The following is a 17,088-nucleotide window of genomic DNA, read 5'->3' as shown; positions in this document are numbered from 1 at the left end:
GGGGCCCTTTTCCTAAGTCACGTAGGCGCCTACACGCGCCCAACGAACCTCAATTTTGAGTTACCACCTAGCTAACGCGAGGCCTGGGCAGCCATTTTTTTTTTTATGTTTCAACTGTTTTTATTGATGATAATTAACATTGTGAACATAATCAATAAATTCAGACACTTCGTAAACATAAGATCAGGTCACAGTTGCATACATACATCGTAACTGCATCATCAATATTTTCTAACATCATTTTCTCCCTCCCCCCCCCCCAGTCATTATTTTTTTTAACACGCGTCCAATATGCACGCTGGAAAATAAATTTTTATTTTTCCTGCACATGGTGGAAACTGGGCGGTAGTCATCATTCTATGCGCGTAGATGATTACCGCACGGTTACCGCTTGAGACCATAGTGCTAAGTCAATGGCTGGCGGTAAGGTCTCAGACCCAAAATGCACGCCAATTTTAATTTTGCCGCATGTTCATTTTCATCAAAATTTTTTAAAAAGGCTTTTACAGGTGCGCTGAAAAATGGATCTGCGTGCGCCCAAAACACGCAACTACGCTAGTGCAGCCCATTTTTCAGCTCACCTTAGTAAGAGGACCCCTATGTAAATAAGTCAACTAACCACCTCCTCATTAATATGGTGGCCAAATTAGTTACGGTCACCATCTACCACATGGGAATCCTGAGCGAAAAGCCCTGGACCCTGCAACCCAGCACTTTGTGTAATACAAAATAACTCTAGGAAGCAGAATCAGCTCAGGATCCATATAGCATGTGAAAGTCAAAAGAGTAACTTAGTATTGGTTCAACACACCGACTTCGGCCACGGTCAAGTAACGCTGCGAAGGACTAGCAAGCAGGAAGCATGCTCATATTGTGAACTTTTATGGTTACTCACAACTTGACACAGCGTTACTTGCGAAACCTTGGCCGAAGTCGGTGTGTTGAACCGATGACCCAGCTCCTTGTGACTCCATTGCCCCAGGTACAAATAAGTACCTGTATATAATATGTAAGCCGCATTGAACCTGCTATGAGTGGGAAAGCGTGGGGTACAAATGTAACAAAAAAAAAAAAGACCCACCTGTTGCTTTGTATCTGCACTTAACTTTCACGTGCTGTACGGATCCCGAGCCGATTCTGTCGAGCTTTAGTATCTCTTTTTTACTATTCCTGGAATTAAAGGATTTTTTTTGCCTATGATGATATAATTCCCAGCAAAAGTCTTCTCAACCCTTGTTATTATTAAATGACTACCTGGGTTGGGTTAAATTCAGAGGCTTTTCCTTTAACTCCTTTTAAAACAGATGCACTCTACAGAATCCATAGTCTATTGTTGAAATTACTATTTTTTTTGCCATTACATGAGCGAGTTCTTTTTTGTTGTATATTGACATATAATACCCTCGAGTTGTGATATTCATTCAAATGTTAGATATAACATTTATATAAGGCAAATGTTATTAGGCAATATTAACCTCTAGCCTCCAGATTTCTAGTTTCCTGGGCTCAGCACAGCCCCCAAACTAACTACGTGGCAACCAAGAGCCCGGCTCAGGCCGATCTCCCGGAAAGCAAACTCTGCACGTTTCCCCACTCCTCCTCCTGCACGTCTATCTCCAGTCAGGAAAAGTTCCTCGTTTCCCCCCGTTATCAAACCAGTTTCCAATGCAACAGAGCACAAAGTTTTTGATTTGATTTAGATAAGGCTGGTCGCTTTACTTCGATCACGTCTGCAGCAAATAAAGATGCAGCAATGAACTAGGACAAGTTGCATTACTTTACTCCTGGAGACAATGTTTGCAACAGTTAAGGGGCAAGAAAATGACGATAAATAACCCTTAAATGGAAATGCATATCACTCTGAGTATGGATCAAGTGCCCCCCTTATTTCAGTTCGTATTAAACATTGCGTGAGTCCTAACTAGTGTCTTGGTTGGAACTTATAAAGGGCCCCCTGCCTCCCCGATCCGTCTGGACAGTACTACTACTATTTAGCATTTCTATAGCGCTACACAAACATAGAAGAAAGACAGTCCCTGCTCAAAGAGCTTACAACAAATAATAAAGCAGCAAGGGGTCCCCTTACCTTGAAGTACGCCACCTGCAGGTAGTTGTAGGGGCTTCTCTTGTGGAACTCCAGCTCCAGCTCCTCGCTAGTCATATACATGGCAAGGGGGGCCCGGAGCCGCCGGCGGTGGCAGGAGCTCAGGCACCGGGCACGACCGAGGATGTGGCGAAAGAAGAAGATGTCATGGAGGGCTGCGGATGCAGAGCCGGCGCCCGGCCCCCCCAGCAACGCCCCGATCGAGGGCTCCTGCCCGTCGCATTCTCCAACGCACCTCGCCCGGACCCTCCGCAGCGCCTCCCGGGTCCGCAGGGCCCGCTCCATGTGCAGGATGACGGAGGGCCAGTCCCCGCGGTAATACGCTTCCACCCCCTTATCGAAGAGCCGGTCATAGGGCTCCAGCACCGGCTCCGTATCCTGACCATCCTGGGGCTGTGCAGGCGCCCGACTCCAGCAGCAGCAGCACAAGAGCAAGACCCGAAGCAGCAGCATCGGCGGAGAAACCGGGGAGCTCTAGAAAAAGCGACAGGCCGGGATCAGGGGGACTTGGAGGAGGAGGAGAGACACGTGGGCATGGACCAAGCAGCGAGAGTGGGCGGTGTTCAGAACGAGGGGGAGGAGCGGAGCAGACGTTGGGCGGAGTCCGAAGGAAGTGGGAACGGGGAAGAGACCTGAGGTTGAGGGGCGGAGTCACAAAGGAGAAGAAACCCGAGCCGTGAGAGAGGAGGAGATGAAAAGATACTGGGCGGAGTCAAGGACTGAATGACGCCCCAGAGGGCTAGGGCCAGGAGAGAAGGGAGGAGCTGAGCAGCTTTTGGGCGGAGTTAAAGGCCCTGGAAAGAGACAGGTTATTAGGAGTCTACTACTACTACTACTATTTAGCATTTCTAGGAGAAGAGCCCAGTACACTTTCTGAAAAGAGTCACAGGGGAACGACAGGGGTTAGGGAAAGCATCAGGGGGTGGGGCTGGGAGAAGGGAAGATTTGAAGAAACAGGAGAATATAGAAGAGCTAAAAGAAATCTCAGTGAACCTGAGCCAAATGGACAAATTAAAGAGTAGTAATTCACCTGGACCAGATGAGGCGTACCAGACTTTGGCAGGAGGGGGGGGGGGCAGAGTCTGAGGTGAGGGGACACATTTTAGCTCCTCCCAGCACCACCGACCCCCCTGCCATTTTTGACCCCACCGCCATCACCACCAGCTTTGACCCTCCCCGGCGCCAACCCTTTCGACCCCCCCCCCCTTCCTGCCGCCGGGTACCTTTGCTGGCAGGGGTCCCCAACCCCCCCCCCCCACCAGCCAAAGTCCTCTTCCACGGAGTGGCAGCGTTACTAATCTGCAAGGCTTCTGTTTCTGTGCAGGACCTCAGACTCACAGAAACAGAAGCCTTGCAGATCAGCAATGCGGCGGCCCCAGAGAAGAGGACTTCAGCTGGCGGGGGTTGGGTTAGCGGCGGGAGGGGGGGTGAAGGGGTTGGTGGTGGGGCCAGGGCCAAATCTACAGGGGCCCATGCCTTCATGCCTCCACGTAGCTAAGCCCCAGGATGGTAAACACAGTAACATTGTAGATGATGGCAGAAAAAGACCTGCACGGTCCATCCAGTCTGCCCAACAAGATAAAATCATATGTGCTACTTTTTGTGTATACCCTACTTTGATTTGTACCTGTGCTCTTCAGGGCACAGACCATATAAGTCTGCCCAGCACTATCCCCGCCTCCCAACCACCAGCCCCGCCTCCTACCATTGGCTCCGCCACCCAATCTCGGCTAAGCTCCTGAGGATCCAGGGTACTGAAAGAACTCAAATATGAAATTGCAGACTGCTGTTAGTGATCTGGTCACTGTATCTTTAAAAAAATATGGCAGAATTAGAAAAGGTTCAAAGAAGGGCACCAAATGATTAGAGGGGATGGAATGCCTCTAGTATGAGGAAGTTTAAGAGGTTAGGATTCTTCAGCTTGGAAAAGAGGTGGCTTAGGTGGAATATTATTGAGGTCTATAAAATCCTGAGTGGTGCAGTGTAGAACCAGTAAATGTAAATCAATATTTACTCTTTCAAAAACAGTACAAAGACCAGGGGACACTCAAGGAAGTTACATGGAAATACTTTTAAAACAAACAGGAGGAAATATTTTTTTCACTCAAATAGTTGAGCTCTGGAACTCGTTGCCAGAGGATGTAGTATCAACAATTAGTGTATCTGGGTTTACTACTACTACTGTTTATAATTTCTATAGCGCTACAAGGCATACGCAGCGCTGTACACCATACACAAAAAAGACAGTCCCTGCTCAAAGAGCTTACAATCTAGATAAGCAGTGGACCACTGACAGGAAACTACTACTACTACTTAACATTTCTAGAGCGCTACTAGGGTTACGCAGCGCTGTACAAATTAATAACTAAGGACGGTCCCTGCTCAGAAGAGCTTACAATCTAAAGGACGAACTGTCTGCTGCTGACTTGAGAAAACCACCAAAGAAGAGCGTCTTCTACCTCCTCTGCTTTTCCCACCCGTTTTCATTTCCATTGTGGATTTGTATTGTTTTTGCCAGTCTTCCAGAAGCTGGTCTTTCTGCATCAAGATACGTGAAATTTGACTGGGATTGATACCATATTCTTTGGCAATAGATGCTTGACTTTGTTTGTTTTCTAATTTTTTAAGAAGTTCTATTCGTTCAGCCAGTTAAAGTCTTACAGTTCTGCCGCGATGACGACGACGACCCCGGTGCACGCTCTAACAGCATTCTTTCGCTTATTCTGCCTGTGGCAGTTAAAGAGGTAGTAAATTTGAAATCTCGTTGGTTGTCACGCACCAATCGGCTTCCATATTCCATGTGCGCGCTTATGCGGAGTCTTTCCTGCAGAGGAGCGGTCTTAAACCATGCATATAAGCGAATCTTGCACTTATCAGTGGTGCGCTAAACCGAAGTTTGTCCCCATAGAAATTGATGGTGCCAAAAACGGGACCGAAGTACGGTATGCAGTTAAACAGAGCATGCGCTTATCCGACGTGCACTGTATATATATATACTAGTAAAAAAGCCCCGTTTCTGATGCAAATGAAACGGGGGCTAGCAATGTTTTCTTCTGTGTGCATGTGGGAGTGTGTGTGTCCCTGCCCTCTGGCCTCTCTCCCCTCCCCCCTCTGAGTCCTTCACTGTTACAGAGCCAGCGATTTGATTTCGTGCTCTAAAAAGCCCCGTTTCTGATGCAAATGAAACGGGGGCTAGCAATGTTTTCTTCTGTGTGCATGTGGGAGTGTGTGTGTCCCTGGCCTCTGGCCTCTCTCCCCTCCCCCCTCTGAGTCCTTCACTGTTACAGAGCCAGCGATTTGATTTCGTGCTCTGCTGTTTTCCTTCACTGACTGTGTTACAGAGAGGGCGGGGCAGACACTCATAGGGAAACCGGATATCTCCGCCCCCTTCACACTTCCGGCTGGAGGCTTCATAGAACGTTGGTGTTGCTTTTATATAGAGAGATAGTAAAAAAGCCCCGTTTCTGATGCAAATGAAACGGGGGCTAGCAATGTTTTCTTCTGTGTGCATGTGGGAGTGTGTGTGTCCCTGCCCTCTGGCCTCTCTCCCCTCCCCCCTCTGAGTCCTTCACTGTTACAGAGCCAGCGATTTGATTTCGTGCTCTGCTGTTTTCCTTCACTGACTGTGTTACAGAGAGGGCGGGGCAGACACTCATAGGGAAACCGGATATCTCGCCCCCTTCACACTTCCGGCTGGAGGCTTCATAGAACGTTGGTGTTGCTTTTTATATAGAGAGATAGTAAAAAAGCCCCGTTTCTGATGCAAATGAAACGGGGGCTAGCAATGTTTTCTTCTGTGTGCATGTGGGAGTGTGTGTGTCCCTGCCCTCTGGCCTCTCTCCCCTCCCCCCTCTGAGTCCTTCACTGTTACAGAGCCAGCGATTTGATTTCCTGCTCTGCTGTTTTCCTTCACTGACTGTGTTACAGAGAGGGCGGGGCAGACACTCATAGGGAAACCGGATATCTCGCCCCCTTCACACTTCCGGCTGGAGGCTTCATAGAACGTTGGTTTTGCCTTTTATATAGAGAGATTTTTTTTTTCCAATGGAGACCTTTCTCTGTAAGGCCCAGGCCAAATGTTGGGCTGCTGCTCCCCCCACCACCACCATGGGCCCTGGTTGAGTTTAAATCCTTTCAAAAACAGGCTTCTCTGCAAATAAGCCTGAAAGTGAGCCGATTTTCCTCCATGTGCTCATTGCAAGGTGGCAGCAGTGAGTGCAGCAGAGACAGTCTGAGCCTTTTTCGCTCTATGGCAGAGTGCAAAGTTCACAGCAACCCAGCCTGGCTGTGACTGTCTCTTCAAAGCAGGCAGAGTCCAACCTGGCAGCAGCATGAGTAACTCAGAGCCCGAGCACCTCACCACCGGTAAAGTACCAGGGGTTTGCCCAGGCTGCTCTGGCTCTGCATGCCTCCCATGTCTGTGTCTCCGGCAATCTCTGATCTCTGGGTGATTTCCTTGTCTGTGTTTCTCTAATCTCGCTCTTGCACAATTCTCAGATGCTGGTAGTCTCTAGCTGTGTGTCAGAGGTGCATTTCTCAGTCCATCAGATCTCCCTGCCTGTTCTCCTGATATAATTGTGTAACTCTCTCGAGTAATCCGAGGCTCTGGCAAGCAGGGTGGCTTTCTATACGGGTTTGGAAAAGATATGGAATTAAACCCAGATAGCACAGGCTCTGCACCAAAAGCTGTTCCAACCGATTTAAAGACCTAAATATAGAACCTAGAAGTAGGAGACTGAGGCAGATATGATTCAAACATTTGAACACCTCCAGGGTATTACAGCACAACTAAACCTTTCCAGATTGAAAGGAAGCTGTACAACAAGGGGCCACGATCGGAAACCCCAGTGGGGTGGGAAGGAAGAGTAGATTCATAAAAAAGGTGGGTGCGTGTAAAAATCATAATGTGACTCAGCGACTCAACCTGAGGCTGGTACAACAGATTATTAGTCCCACACATTCGGAGGAAGGGGGTGGGGGTCACGGTAGGGGCTCAGCCCAAACAGGACAGCGCAGAGCGGACGAATGGAGTTTACTGTGCATCTTGGCAGGGGCGTAGCCAGACCTCGGCGGAAGGGGGGTCCAGAGCCCAAGGTAGGTGGGGGGGGGGGCACATTTTAGCCCGCTGACCCTCCCCATCGCCGACCCTCCTCTACCATCCTTAGTCTTCTTCAGCGCCGGTCTCCGGTGCGTTCGCTCACTTCGCTGATCTGTGCTGTGAGTCCCATTTCCCTTTCCCCTAACTGGTTAACATAGGAGCTCTTACCTCTTAAATTCAAGGCGGTAAGTGCTGCCGTGTTTTTTTTTTCCCCAGAATTAGCGTGTGGCCGGAAAATAAAGAGAAAAATGGCCAAAATAATGCTGCATAAAATCTGGGCTAAGTGCTCGCTAACTTCCCACGTTAGGAGACACTAATCCCAAATTTCAGCGCACTTTCGTGAAAGGGTCCCTTCATTTATGAAGAGCTGAAGGACTATAGCAAATACTTAAAATGCTGAAACCCCCCCCCCCATCTTTTCAGGGATTTGATTGTTCCCCGGCAAATAGTTATCACAGAGAATGAAGAGAAGCTGTAATCACCTGAGCTATATTGATAGAGGAGAAAAACACAAAAACAATATTCCACTCTGTATAACAGGTAATTGTTTGGCTGTTTATTTTTGGACTCTGGGTGGCCAGTGCCTATGTGCAGCCTACAATTTATACAAGACGAGGTCTGGAAGCATGTTTCGCAGTGGCATGATGGGCCTTGGTTGTACAGGGTGGGTGTGGGTGTCAGCGTGATCATGAGTTCAAGAGAGGCTTTGGCACAAATCGAGGGGAGGTGATGCAGCAGCAACACGCTGGGGAGAAGCTGTGTCTGCCCGTCATTTTGGGACGGGCACTTCAGCTAATTGCTAATAGAAGCGTCAGCGGCAAGTAGTCATTTGTACCAGGTGTACAGAGAGACATGTCCTTCCCATGGACCTGGGGGGGGGGGGGGGACATGGGTGGGTTAGGGGTCGTGGACAACCTGGGAGGGAAATAGGTGGGTCAGGGACTTGGAGGAGACAGGTTCACAATTTTCAGGAGAAGGAATTGGTGAACAGTGGTAAGGAATGCTATTAAAAAAAGAAACTCCAAACTGCTCAAAACACCGCAGCCAGGCTTATATTTGGAAAAATGAGATTCGAAAGCGCCAAACCCTTTACGAGAAAAACTGCACTGGCTCCCTCTCAAAGAACGTATTGCGTTCAAAATCTGCACTCTGGTGAAGCCCCGGGATACATGACAAACCTCATAGACCTACCAACCAGAAACACAACAGGATCAACACGAACATACCTAAATCTCCACTACCCAAGCTGCAAAGGACTCAAATACAAATCAACTCATGCATCCAGCTTTTCCTACATAAGCACGCAACTATGGAACGCATTACCAAACGCCGTGAAAACAACGTATGACCTATCAAACTTCCGGAAATCACTAAAAACTAACTTGTTCAAAAAGGCATACCCTAGCGAGCCAACTTAAGTGCCTGAACCCTGCAACATAACGAAACTAATACTCGAACTGGACATAACTTAACTCTTCCTCCTTTCGATTCCCTTATGTGTCTGTCACACATGAACTTTACTATACCACAATATCACTCTGTATTTGTCATACCGGAATTGGCGTTCGCCTTCACGTTACTATGTAAGCCACACTGAGCCTGCAAATAGGTGGGAAAATGTGGGATACAAATGCAACAAATAAAGAAATAAAAATTTAGCATCCAGACAGGTCACCTTGAAAACCAAACTAACTTATTTGACTGGATGGAGCAAGAAATATTGACATAATCTGAAATTAATCAAGTGCGTAATTGCAAACAAAACAAAGCAAGGTTCCTGGGTTTTTACCCTTCTCAGCTTTGTGAACGACTCACCAGATTAAATTGATCTACACGAGTCGGATATTTGTTTTCTTGAAGACATGCTGTGGTCCTGTCCTGGCTGATTATTTCCGCAATTCTGTCTTTTCTTGCCAGTTGCCCTTGTGGAGAGCAGTGAGAATCCTATAGGGCTACAGCTCGTCGACACACAGCATACGTGCCGCGTCGGGGATCCGTCAGACCTGGTCGCTCTCGCTCAGCAGGTACAGAAGGTGAGATATTCAAAAACTGCAGCTGGATTTCCAGACGTGGAATGTTTTTCTATATATAATCACAAAAGAATAAGCTAAAACAGTGGTTCTCAGGACACACCTAACAAGTCAAGTTTTCAGGATACCCACAATGAATACTCATGAGCAGTGGCGTACCAAGGGGGGGGCGGTCTACCCCAGGTGCACGCCGCTGGGGGGGGGTGCCGCGCGCCTGTTGGCCGGGTCCGCTCATTCCCTCCCTGCTGCTCCCTCTGCGCGGAACAAGTTACTTCCGGGGCAGAGGGAGCAGCAGGGAACGAGCGGACTCGGAGCCGACAGGTGTGCGTCACCCCCCCAGCAGGTAAAAATGCACCTGGGGGGGGGGGGGGGGCGCATCGGCGATCCGCCCCGGGTGTCAGCCAGCCTAGGAACGCCACTGCTCATGAGGTAGATTTGCAACCGAGGAAGCAGTGCCTACACATGTATGTCATGCATATTCATTGTAGGTATCCTGAAAACCTGACTTTGGGTATCCTGAGAACCACTGTGGTTGTCAGCCCAATCCACAGAAACTGCTAATTTCCAGGATACCTCTAATGAATATGCATGAAAGATTTTTCATATACTGCCCCTAATGTTTGCAGATATATCTCAAGCATATTCATTAGAGCAGGGGAGGGCAACTGCGGGCCACGAAAATCCAACTGGGTTGTGGTCAAGATTTCCACAATGAATTTTTATTTATTTGGATTTTGCTCACACCTTTTTCAGTAGTAGCTCAAAGTGAGTTACATTCAGGTACTCTGGATGTTTCTCTGTCCCAGGAGGGCTCACAATCTAAGTTTGTACCTGAGGCAATGGAGGGTTAAGTGACTTGCCCAAGATCACAAGGAGCAGTAGTGGGATTTGAACTGGCCACCTCTGGATTTCAAGACTGGTGCTCTAACCACTAGGCCACTCCTCCACTTCTTAGTCTTTAGGGTTCTACATGTAGAGAGGTGTGGTAGCCGTGTTAGTCCACTCTTAAAGGTTATCAATAGAAATCAAACAAAATAAAACATGGAAAAGAAAATAAGATGATACCTTTTTTATTGGACATAACTTAATACATTTCTTGATTAGCTTTCGAAGGTTGCCCTTCTTCCTCAGATCGGAAATAAGCAAATGTGTTAGCAGATAGTATATATAAGAGAAACATCAAAGCATTACTTTGACAGTCTGACAGAGTGGGAGGGTGGGGGTATGCATGGGGACATCAAAGCATTTCATTGATATTCTAACAGGATGGGTGTTGGTAGGTGACAGGAGGGTATTAAACAGAGAAATACAGCTTCATGGTTTATAATGGGTTAGAAAACACAGATCCTTATTAAGTCCTGTCTGTTGGGTGTCAAAATATTCAATCATTCTTATTTCAAAGGTCTTACGTTCCTGTATTGTTTTAAAAAAACCTTTCAGTATTCTTACTGTGAAATCGCTGGTGCAGTGTTCTGGTCTTGTAAAGTGTTGGTCCACAGGGGTGGGGGTTCTACATGGAATGTTGCTATTCTGTGAGAATCTGAATGGAATCTTTATTTATTTATTTAGATTTTGCTCACACCTTTTTCAGTAGTAGCTCAAGGTGAGTTACATTCAGGTACTCTGGATATTTCTCTGTCCCAGGAGGGCTCACAGTCTAAGTTTGTACCTGAGGCAATGGAGGGTTAAGTGACTTGCCCAAGATCACAAGGAGCAGCAGTGGGATTTGAACTGGCCACCCCTGGATTGCAAGACCGGTGCTCTAACCACTAGGCCTGCATGAGATTGATTTGCATGTATGCAGATAGATCTCTTGCATACTCATTCTGGAAATCTTGAAAACCCAACTGGGTTGTGGCCCTCAAGGACCGAGCTTGCCCACCCCTGTATTAGGGGCATCCTTAAAACCAGACTGCCAGGTTGGTCCCTGAGAATCAGTGATCTAGCCCAGTGGTTCCCAAGCCTGATCCAGTGGAGGCAGTGCATGCAAATCTCTCTCATGAATATTCATTGCGGATATCCTGAAAATCTGACTGGCTGGGGTGCCTCCAGGGTCAGGCTTGGGAACCACTGATCTGTGGTTAAACTATACTGTATGCGTTGCAGACCCAGCATTTGCAAATGTATCTCATGCATATTCATTATGGAGATCCTGAAACTGAGCTAGTTGTGAGCTCCCTAGGCAGTTGCAATGAAGTAAAGGGGAGGTGGTCAGGAAGGTGATTGCCAGACACTGCATGCAACCCAGGGAAAAGGACTTTGTTAAGAGAAATCCTGAAGATCCTGTGCTGAATGTATTCCTCTGTCATTAATAGTGTCCGTATATTGTAGGCCAATGAGTTTATCCGAGCCAATGCCTCGAACAGGCTGACTGTGATAGCTGAGCAGATCCGTCTCCTCCAGGAGCAGGCGAGGAAGGTAAGTCTGAGCTGGTCGCTGCAGGTCAAGCCCTGTAGCCGAGTGCTAGGGTCCCCCACTTGAAAGTTTGGAAGGGGCTAGCTCAGCCCTCAGAAATGGGTGGTACAATCAAACATATAAAGGGCAAGTGACCGACTCACCTGCAAATGCGTAGTAGAGACTTCCCTCTCTGTCCCGCCCTCGCGTCAAGACGTGATGACGTCAGAGGGCGGAACAGAGAGGGAAATGGAGTCGGAGTCACTGTCGGACGCTGCCGCCTGGAAACAAACATCGCGCGCACCAACCTCCACCCTCCCATCCCCACCCTCCTCTGCATCGGGCCCCTTGCACTGACCTGACAGCGCCTCTCACCTCCGTATGGAAGCGCTGCAGGCAGCAGCAGATCGCTCTGCTGCTGCCTGCAGCGCTTCCACACGGAGGTGAGAGGCGCTGTCAGGTCAGTGCAGGGGGCCCGGCACGGAGGAGGGAGGGAGTGGCGGCGAGGAAGGTAGCTGGAAATCTCGCTCATTTTTAAGGGCTTAACGGCTAGTGAACAGATAAAGGAAGTAGGACCGGTGATGCTGTGGGCCACGATGTGGCTGGGTGGGAACCAACAGGCTAGAAGTCTCCAGAAACCAGCTGCGTTGATGTCTGCAGGTTTTGGTGACTGGGACCCAGATGTTCAGGCACCAAGCTTGCTAGTTTTGTGATTCACAAGCGTATCAGCAGCTACGATAACTTAAGCGGCAGTGCTGCATTGTTTCAAGGTGCATTGAAATCTGGTGTTATATGAGAACTAGAGTGTTGAACACATCCATATTGAAGAGACTCCTGAAGCAGGCCGTTGTGGCCGAAACACGATCCGTGTCGAGTCCATTCCATTGGATGTTTGAATAAAATCTTTGTTTGATTCACACATCTAGCTCCATTGCTGTTTGCTTGTCTTTTGTTGTACGAGGGACTTTGTTCTTCTGTTTTTGTCGATCTGGGGGTGGAGTTGGCACTTAGCAGCCAACCGGCCAAATAGGACCGCATAAAACGCAGTTCTATCTTTACATTCAGCCAAGTGCCAAACATCGCAACCAAATTGGCTATGTTTGAGCCGTCTCCCTGTACTTGGAAATTCAATGTGAGAGCCCAGACGTGGCCCAGCACTGAATTTCCGGGTTTAACGCTGTTTTCTGACATAGGTTGTGCTTTGCGTTTAGGTCTTAGAGGATGCAAAGCAAGATGCTGACCTGCACCATGTGGCTTGCAACGTGGTAAAGAAACCAGGAACCATTTATCACCTGTATGTGCGGGAAAGTGGTCAGAGATATTTCTCCATCCTGTCTCCGAAGGTAGGTGGGGACTTGGGCTGTTTATCGAGAAGGGAGAGGAGATGATAGGAGGTACCAGAGATCTGTAGTGTCTGCTTTTGTTAAGAGTTGTGTGTTAGAGGACTCGGTCAGGGACAGCTGCTGATCAAGATACCCAAGTCTTCTGTAAGACTGAGAGGGTGGATCAATGCTGCACAGAACAGACCTTCAGTGACCCTCTAAAAGTGATGCTTACTATCACCTATACATAGTAAGTGACGGCAGATAAAGACCTGAATTGTCCATCCAGTCTGCCCAACAAGATAAACTCATTTTACATGTTATGTGATACTTTATACCCGAGTTTGATTTGTCCTTGCCTTTCTCAGGACACAGACCATAGAAGTCTGCCCAGCACTGTTCTTGTACTAAAAGTTCTGAAGCTAACGTCAAAGCCCCTTAAAATTTACACTGCAGCCCATCCCTATCTATTCAGTCACGATAAGGGCGTAGACCGTAGAAGTCTGCCCAGCACTGGTTTCGCTTCCCAATTACCGGCGTCGCCATCCAATCTCTGCTAAGATTCCGTGGATCCATTCCTTCTAAACTGGATTCTTTTGTGTTTATCCCACGCATGTTTGAATTCCATTACCATTTTCATCTCCACCACCTCCCGCGGGAGGGCATTCCACGTATCCACCACCCTCTCCATGAAAAAATACTTCCTGACATTAGTCCTGAGTCTGCCCCCCTTCAACCTCAATTCATGTCCTCTAGTTCTAATTCATGTCCTGTAGAAGAATAACCCTGAACGCCTAACATTACATAAGTACATAAGTAATGCCATACTGGGAAAAGACCAAGGGTCCATCGAGCCCAGCATCCTGTCCACGACAGCGGCCAATCCAGGCCAAGGGCACCTGGCAAGCTTCCCAAACGTACAAACATTCTATAGATGTTATTCCTGGAATTTTGGAGTTTTCCAAGTCCGTTTAGTAGCGGTTTATGGACTTGTCCTTTAGGAAACGAGAAAAACTGCTGCAGTGGCCCCAGCGGGTCCAAACGAAGAAGAGCAGAGAGAAGAACCCCCCCCCTCCTCCCTTATGAGAAAAGGTTAAATTGTATGGAGAAAAATTCACTTCCTTGGGTTTCTGTAGCTGGAAACTATGTTTTGTAAATACCTTTCCACCATAAAAAATTTTAATGGCCACAAACGTTATAAACGAAGGTTCACTTTGAACTTTTACTAGGCTGTGTTAGGTTCTAATCTGTGGGATACACTCAGGCGTTTAGCGTGTGCTAATCCACACGCTAAGAAATCTTTCTGGTTTTACCTCTCCTTCTCTGCACATATTCAGCAGACTGCTAAAACCTGTCGTTTCTTTCTCTATACCACCAAAATTTGCCCGTTCCTTTCTGAGCACACTACCAGAACCCTCTTCCACACTCTTATCATCTCTCGCTTAGACTATTGCAACTTGCTTCTCACAGGTCTCCCACTTAGCCATCTCTCTCCTCTTCAATCTGTTCAAAATTCTGCTGCACGACTAATATTCCACCAGGGTCGTTATGCTCATATTAGCCCTCTCCTCAAGTCACTTCACTGGCTTCCTATCCGTTTCCACATACAGTTCAAACTCCTCTTATTGACCTATAAGTGCATTCACTCTGCAGCTCCTCAGTACCTCTCCGCTCTCATCTCTCCCTACATTCCTCCCCGGGAACTCCGTTCACTGGGTAAATCTCTCTTATCTGCACCCTTCTCCTCCACCGCTAACTCCAGACTCCGTTCCTTTTATCTTGCTGCACCATATGCCTGGAATAGACTTCCTGAGCCGGCACGTCAAGCTCCATCTCTGGCCGTCTTCAAATCTAGGCTAAAAGCCCACCTTTTTGATGCTGCTTTTAACTCCTAACCCTTATTCACTTGTTCAGAACCCTTATTTTATCATCCTCACTTTAATATTCCCTTATGTCTTGTTTGCCCTGTTTGTCTGTCCTAGATTGTAAACTCTGTCGAGCAGGGACTGTCTCTTCATGTTCCCACCCTAAAAAAAAAAAAAAATTAAAAACATTTTTTGTCAGCCTCTATGCCGGCCTCAAATGTCATACCCAGCTCCCTGACAGCAGTTTGCAGGTCCCTGGAGCAGTTTTAGTGGGTGCAGTGCACTTCAGCCAGGGGGACCCAGGTCCATCCCCCCCCTACCTGTTACACTTGTGGTGGTAAGTGTTGAGCCCTCCAACCCCCCCCCCCCCCAAAACTCACTGTACCCACATGTAGGTGCCCCCCTTCACCTCTAAGGGCTATGGTAGTGGTGTAGTTGTGGGGAGTGGGTTTTGGGGGGGATTTGGGGGGGCTCAGCACCCAAGGTAAGGGAGGTATGCACCTGGGAGCAATTTTTGAAGTCCACTGCAGTGCCCGATTGGTGTCCTGGAATGTCAGGGGGACCAGTGCACTACAAATGATGGCCCCTCCCACAACCAAATGCCTTGGATTTGGCCGGGTTTGAGATGGCTGTCCTCGGTTTCCATTATCAGCAAAAACTGATGCCGGCCATCTCTGACATTTGGCCGGCCCGAACCGTATTATCAAAATGAAAGATGGCCGGCCATCTTTTTCGATAATATGGTTCGGGACCGCTGTTTGCTGCGCCGCCCATGTAGATGGCCGGCGCCGTTCGATTATGCCCCTCTATGCGGCTTAGTAAAAGGGGCCCAGTGTTCTTTAAACAGGCATTCAATGTGGACTAAGAAAGATGCTGTTCATAGAATAGGACTGTTCGTTTCTGGAAGAGTTTTTCTGTAGTATACTTCACAGGGGAACATTGCGGAATATTTTATGATTGTTTCAGCCGTAATTTGTGGTGTATTTGTATTCGGAATTATCTGCCAGGAACTTTTAAGATCGTGCAGAATATATATATATATATTGATTAACTGCCTGGAGTTTCTCTCTACAGGAATGGGGGCCCAGCTGCCCTCACCAGTTTCTTGGTTCCTACAAGCTGCAGCATGATATGTCTTGGACGCCCTATGACAGCGTTGAGAAACGAGACCAGGAGATTAGCATTATCGACAAGGTGTTGAGTCAGCAGATAGCCCTGCCTTCTTCCAGAGAGCCCAACTTCCAGGGACTTGTCAATTAGTACCACAGAAGTGAGCCGTTCATGGTGACCTGCTACAGGTGAACGCTCCAGCTCAAGCACCGAGGAGTTTGTACAGACTGGAACCGTTTCAGCACTCTTATGCTGTCATTTGCTGTAAGTCGAGCGTGATTAAAGAGTTAACAGATAACAGCTGCAAATGCAGTGGTCCTGTGAGTAATACACCAGATTCTCCTTTGGGAAAAATCTTCTTTATTAAATAAGGCCACCAGGCCACTAACGTCCCATTATCACTGGTGACTTCAACTGCTGACTATAATGTATAAGCTCATACCCGGATATCCAGCAGCTGGCCGTTCTCGGGCACTAGGTGCTAATTCTCCGGCCCATACTGCTGAAAAATCAGTGGCTGGGCCCGGTGCTGGCGAATATTGACTCCTTTTTGCCCTGTGGTGACAGGGAGGGTAATTTTCAAAGAACCATCACAGCCTCATAAAAGCCTGTGGAGTTTCCAACAGCCCACAGTGCTACCAACACAGAGGCAACGCAAGTGGGATAAATTGTTGATAAACAAGGGGGGGGGGGGGGGGGGGGGGGGGGGGGGGGGGGGGGAGGGGTTAGCTGTGGAAATCACTTTTGAAAACTGCCCTAAAACTGGGAGACTGTCTTTAGTACATGCTCCGTCATCTAGTGTGAAGGTATTAATCCCATTCTTAGAAACGGGCAAATGAATTCCAAGTGCGTTTGGCCAGTGCAGGGAGAAGCTTCATGGGCAGAGCCAGGGTTTCTGAACCACCCTGCTTCGATGTGGTTCTTTTCAGGGTTCCGTTTGAGAGAAAGGTGTTTCATCACTTGGGTCTTGATTGAGAAGTGTAGTTTTTCCATAATACCAAAATACGGTACGGACACAACACAACTCTGCCGTGTATGACGCCCCTATGTGGCTATACCACACAAACCTTACTTTATCTCTATATCACTCTGTATTTGTTTACACCGGAGTGTGCAATCGCATCTCCGGCACCATGTAAGCCACATTGAGCCTACAAATAGGTGG

The 17,088-nt window shown here is 48.0% G+C and overlaps 2 protein-coding genes across 2 annotated transcripts in view; one reads left to right on the top strand and one right to left on the bottom strand.

The window, feature by feature from the left end:
- The window catches only part of P3H1 (prolyl 3-hydroxylase 1), a 38,287-nt gene extending 35,667 nt beyond the window's left edge, over positions 1-2,620 (bottom strand). The window contains exon 1 of the mRNA XM_030185874.1: positions 2,087-2,620. Within this exon, the coding sequence (XP_030041734.1) occupies positions 2,087-2,557 (471 nt within the window). The 5' untranslated portion in view covers positions 2,558-2,620. The remainder of the gene's footprint in view (positions 1-2,086) is intronic.
- Positions 2,621-6,364: 3,744 nt separating this feature from the next.
- Positions 6,365-16,223, top strand: C13H1orf50 (chromosome 13 C1orf50 homolog). Its single transcript, XM_030222539.1, has 5 exons — positions 6,365-6,469; positions 9,120-9,235; positions 11,564-11,650; positions 12,838-12,969; positions 15,888-16,223. Exons 1-5 carry the CDS (start codon positions 6,436-6,438, stop codon positions 16,071-16,073), a joined length of 555 nt encoding a protein of 184 aa, XP_030078399.1. The 5' UTR covers positions 6,365-6,435; the 3' UTR covers positions 16,074-16,223.
- The last annotated feature ends 865 nt before the right edge of the window (positions 16,224-17,088 follow it).

Source organism: Microcaecilia unicolor, chromosome 13, assembly GCF_901765095.1.
Source record: "Microcaecilia unicolor chromosome 13, aMicUni1.1, whole genome shotgun sequence".
NCBI lineage: Eukaryota > Metazoa > Chordata > Amphibia > Gymnophiona > Siphonopidae > Microcaecilia > Microcaecilia unicolor.
Note: the sequence above shows the minus strand (reverse complement) of the source record. Positions and strands in the feature narration are given on the sequence as shown.

What these genes read in the sequence shown, in the direction of transcription:
- C13H1orf50 (XM_030222539.1), top strand. Translation starts at nt 6,436, where the DNA reads ATGAGTAACTCAGAGCCCGAGCACCTCACCACCG. An exon ending in GCCCGAGCACCTCACCACCG is followed by an intron (nt 6,470 to 9,119) that starts GTAAAGTACCAG and finishes TTTTCTTGCCAG; the next exon opens with TTGCCCTTGTGGAGAGCAGT. An exon ending in TCTCCATCCTGTCTCCGAAG is followed by an intron (nt 12,970 to 15,887) that starts GTAGGTGGGGAC and finishes TTCTCTCTACAG; the next exon opens with GAATGGGGGCCCAGCTGCCC.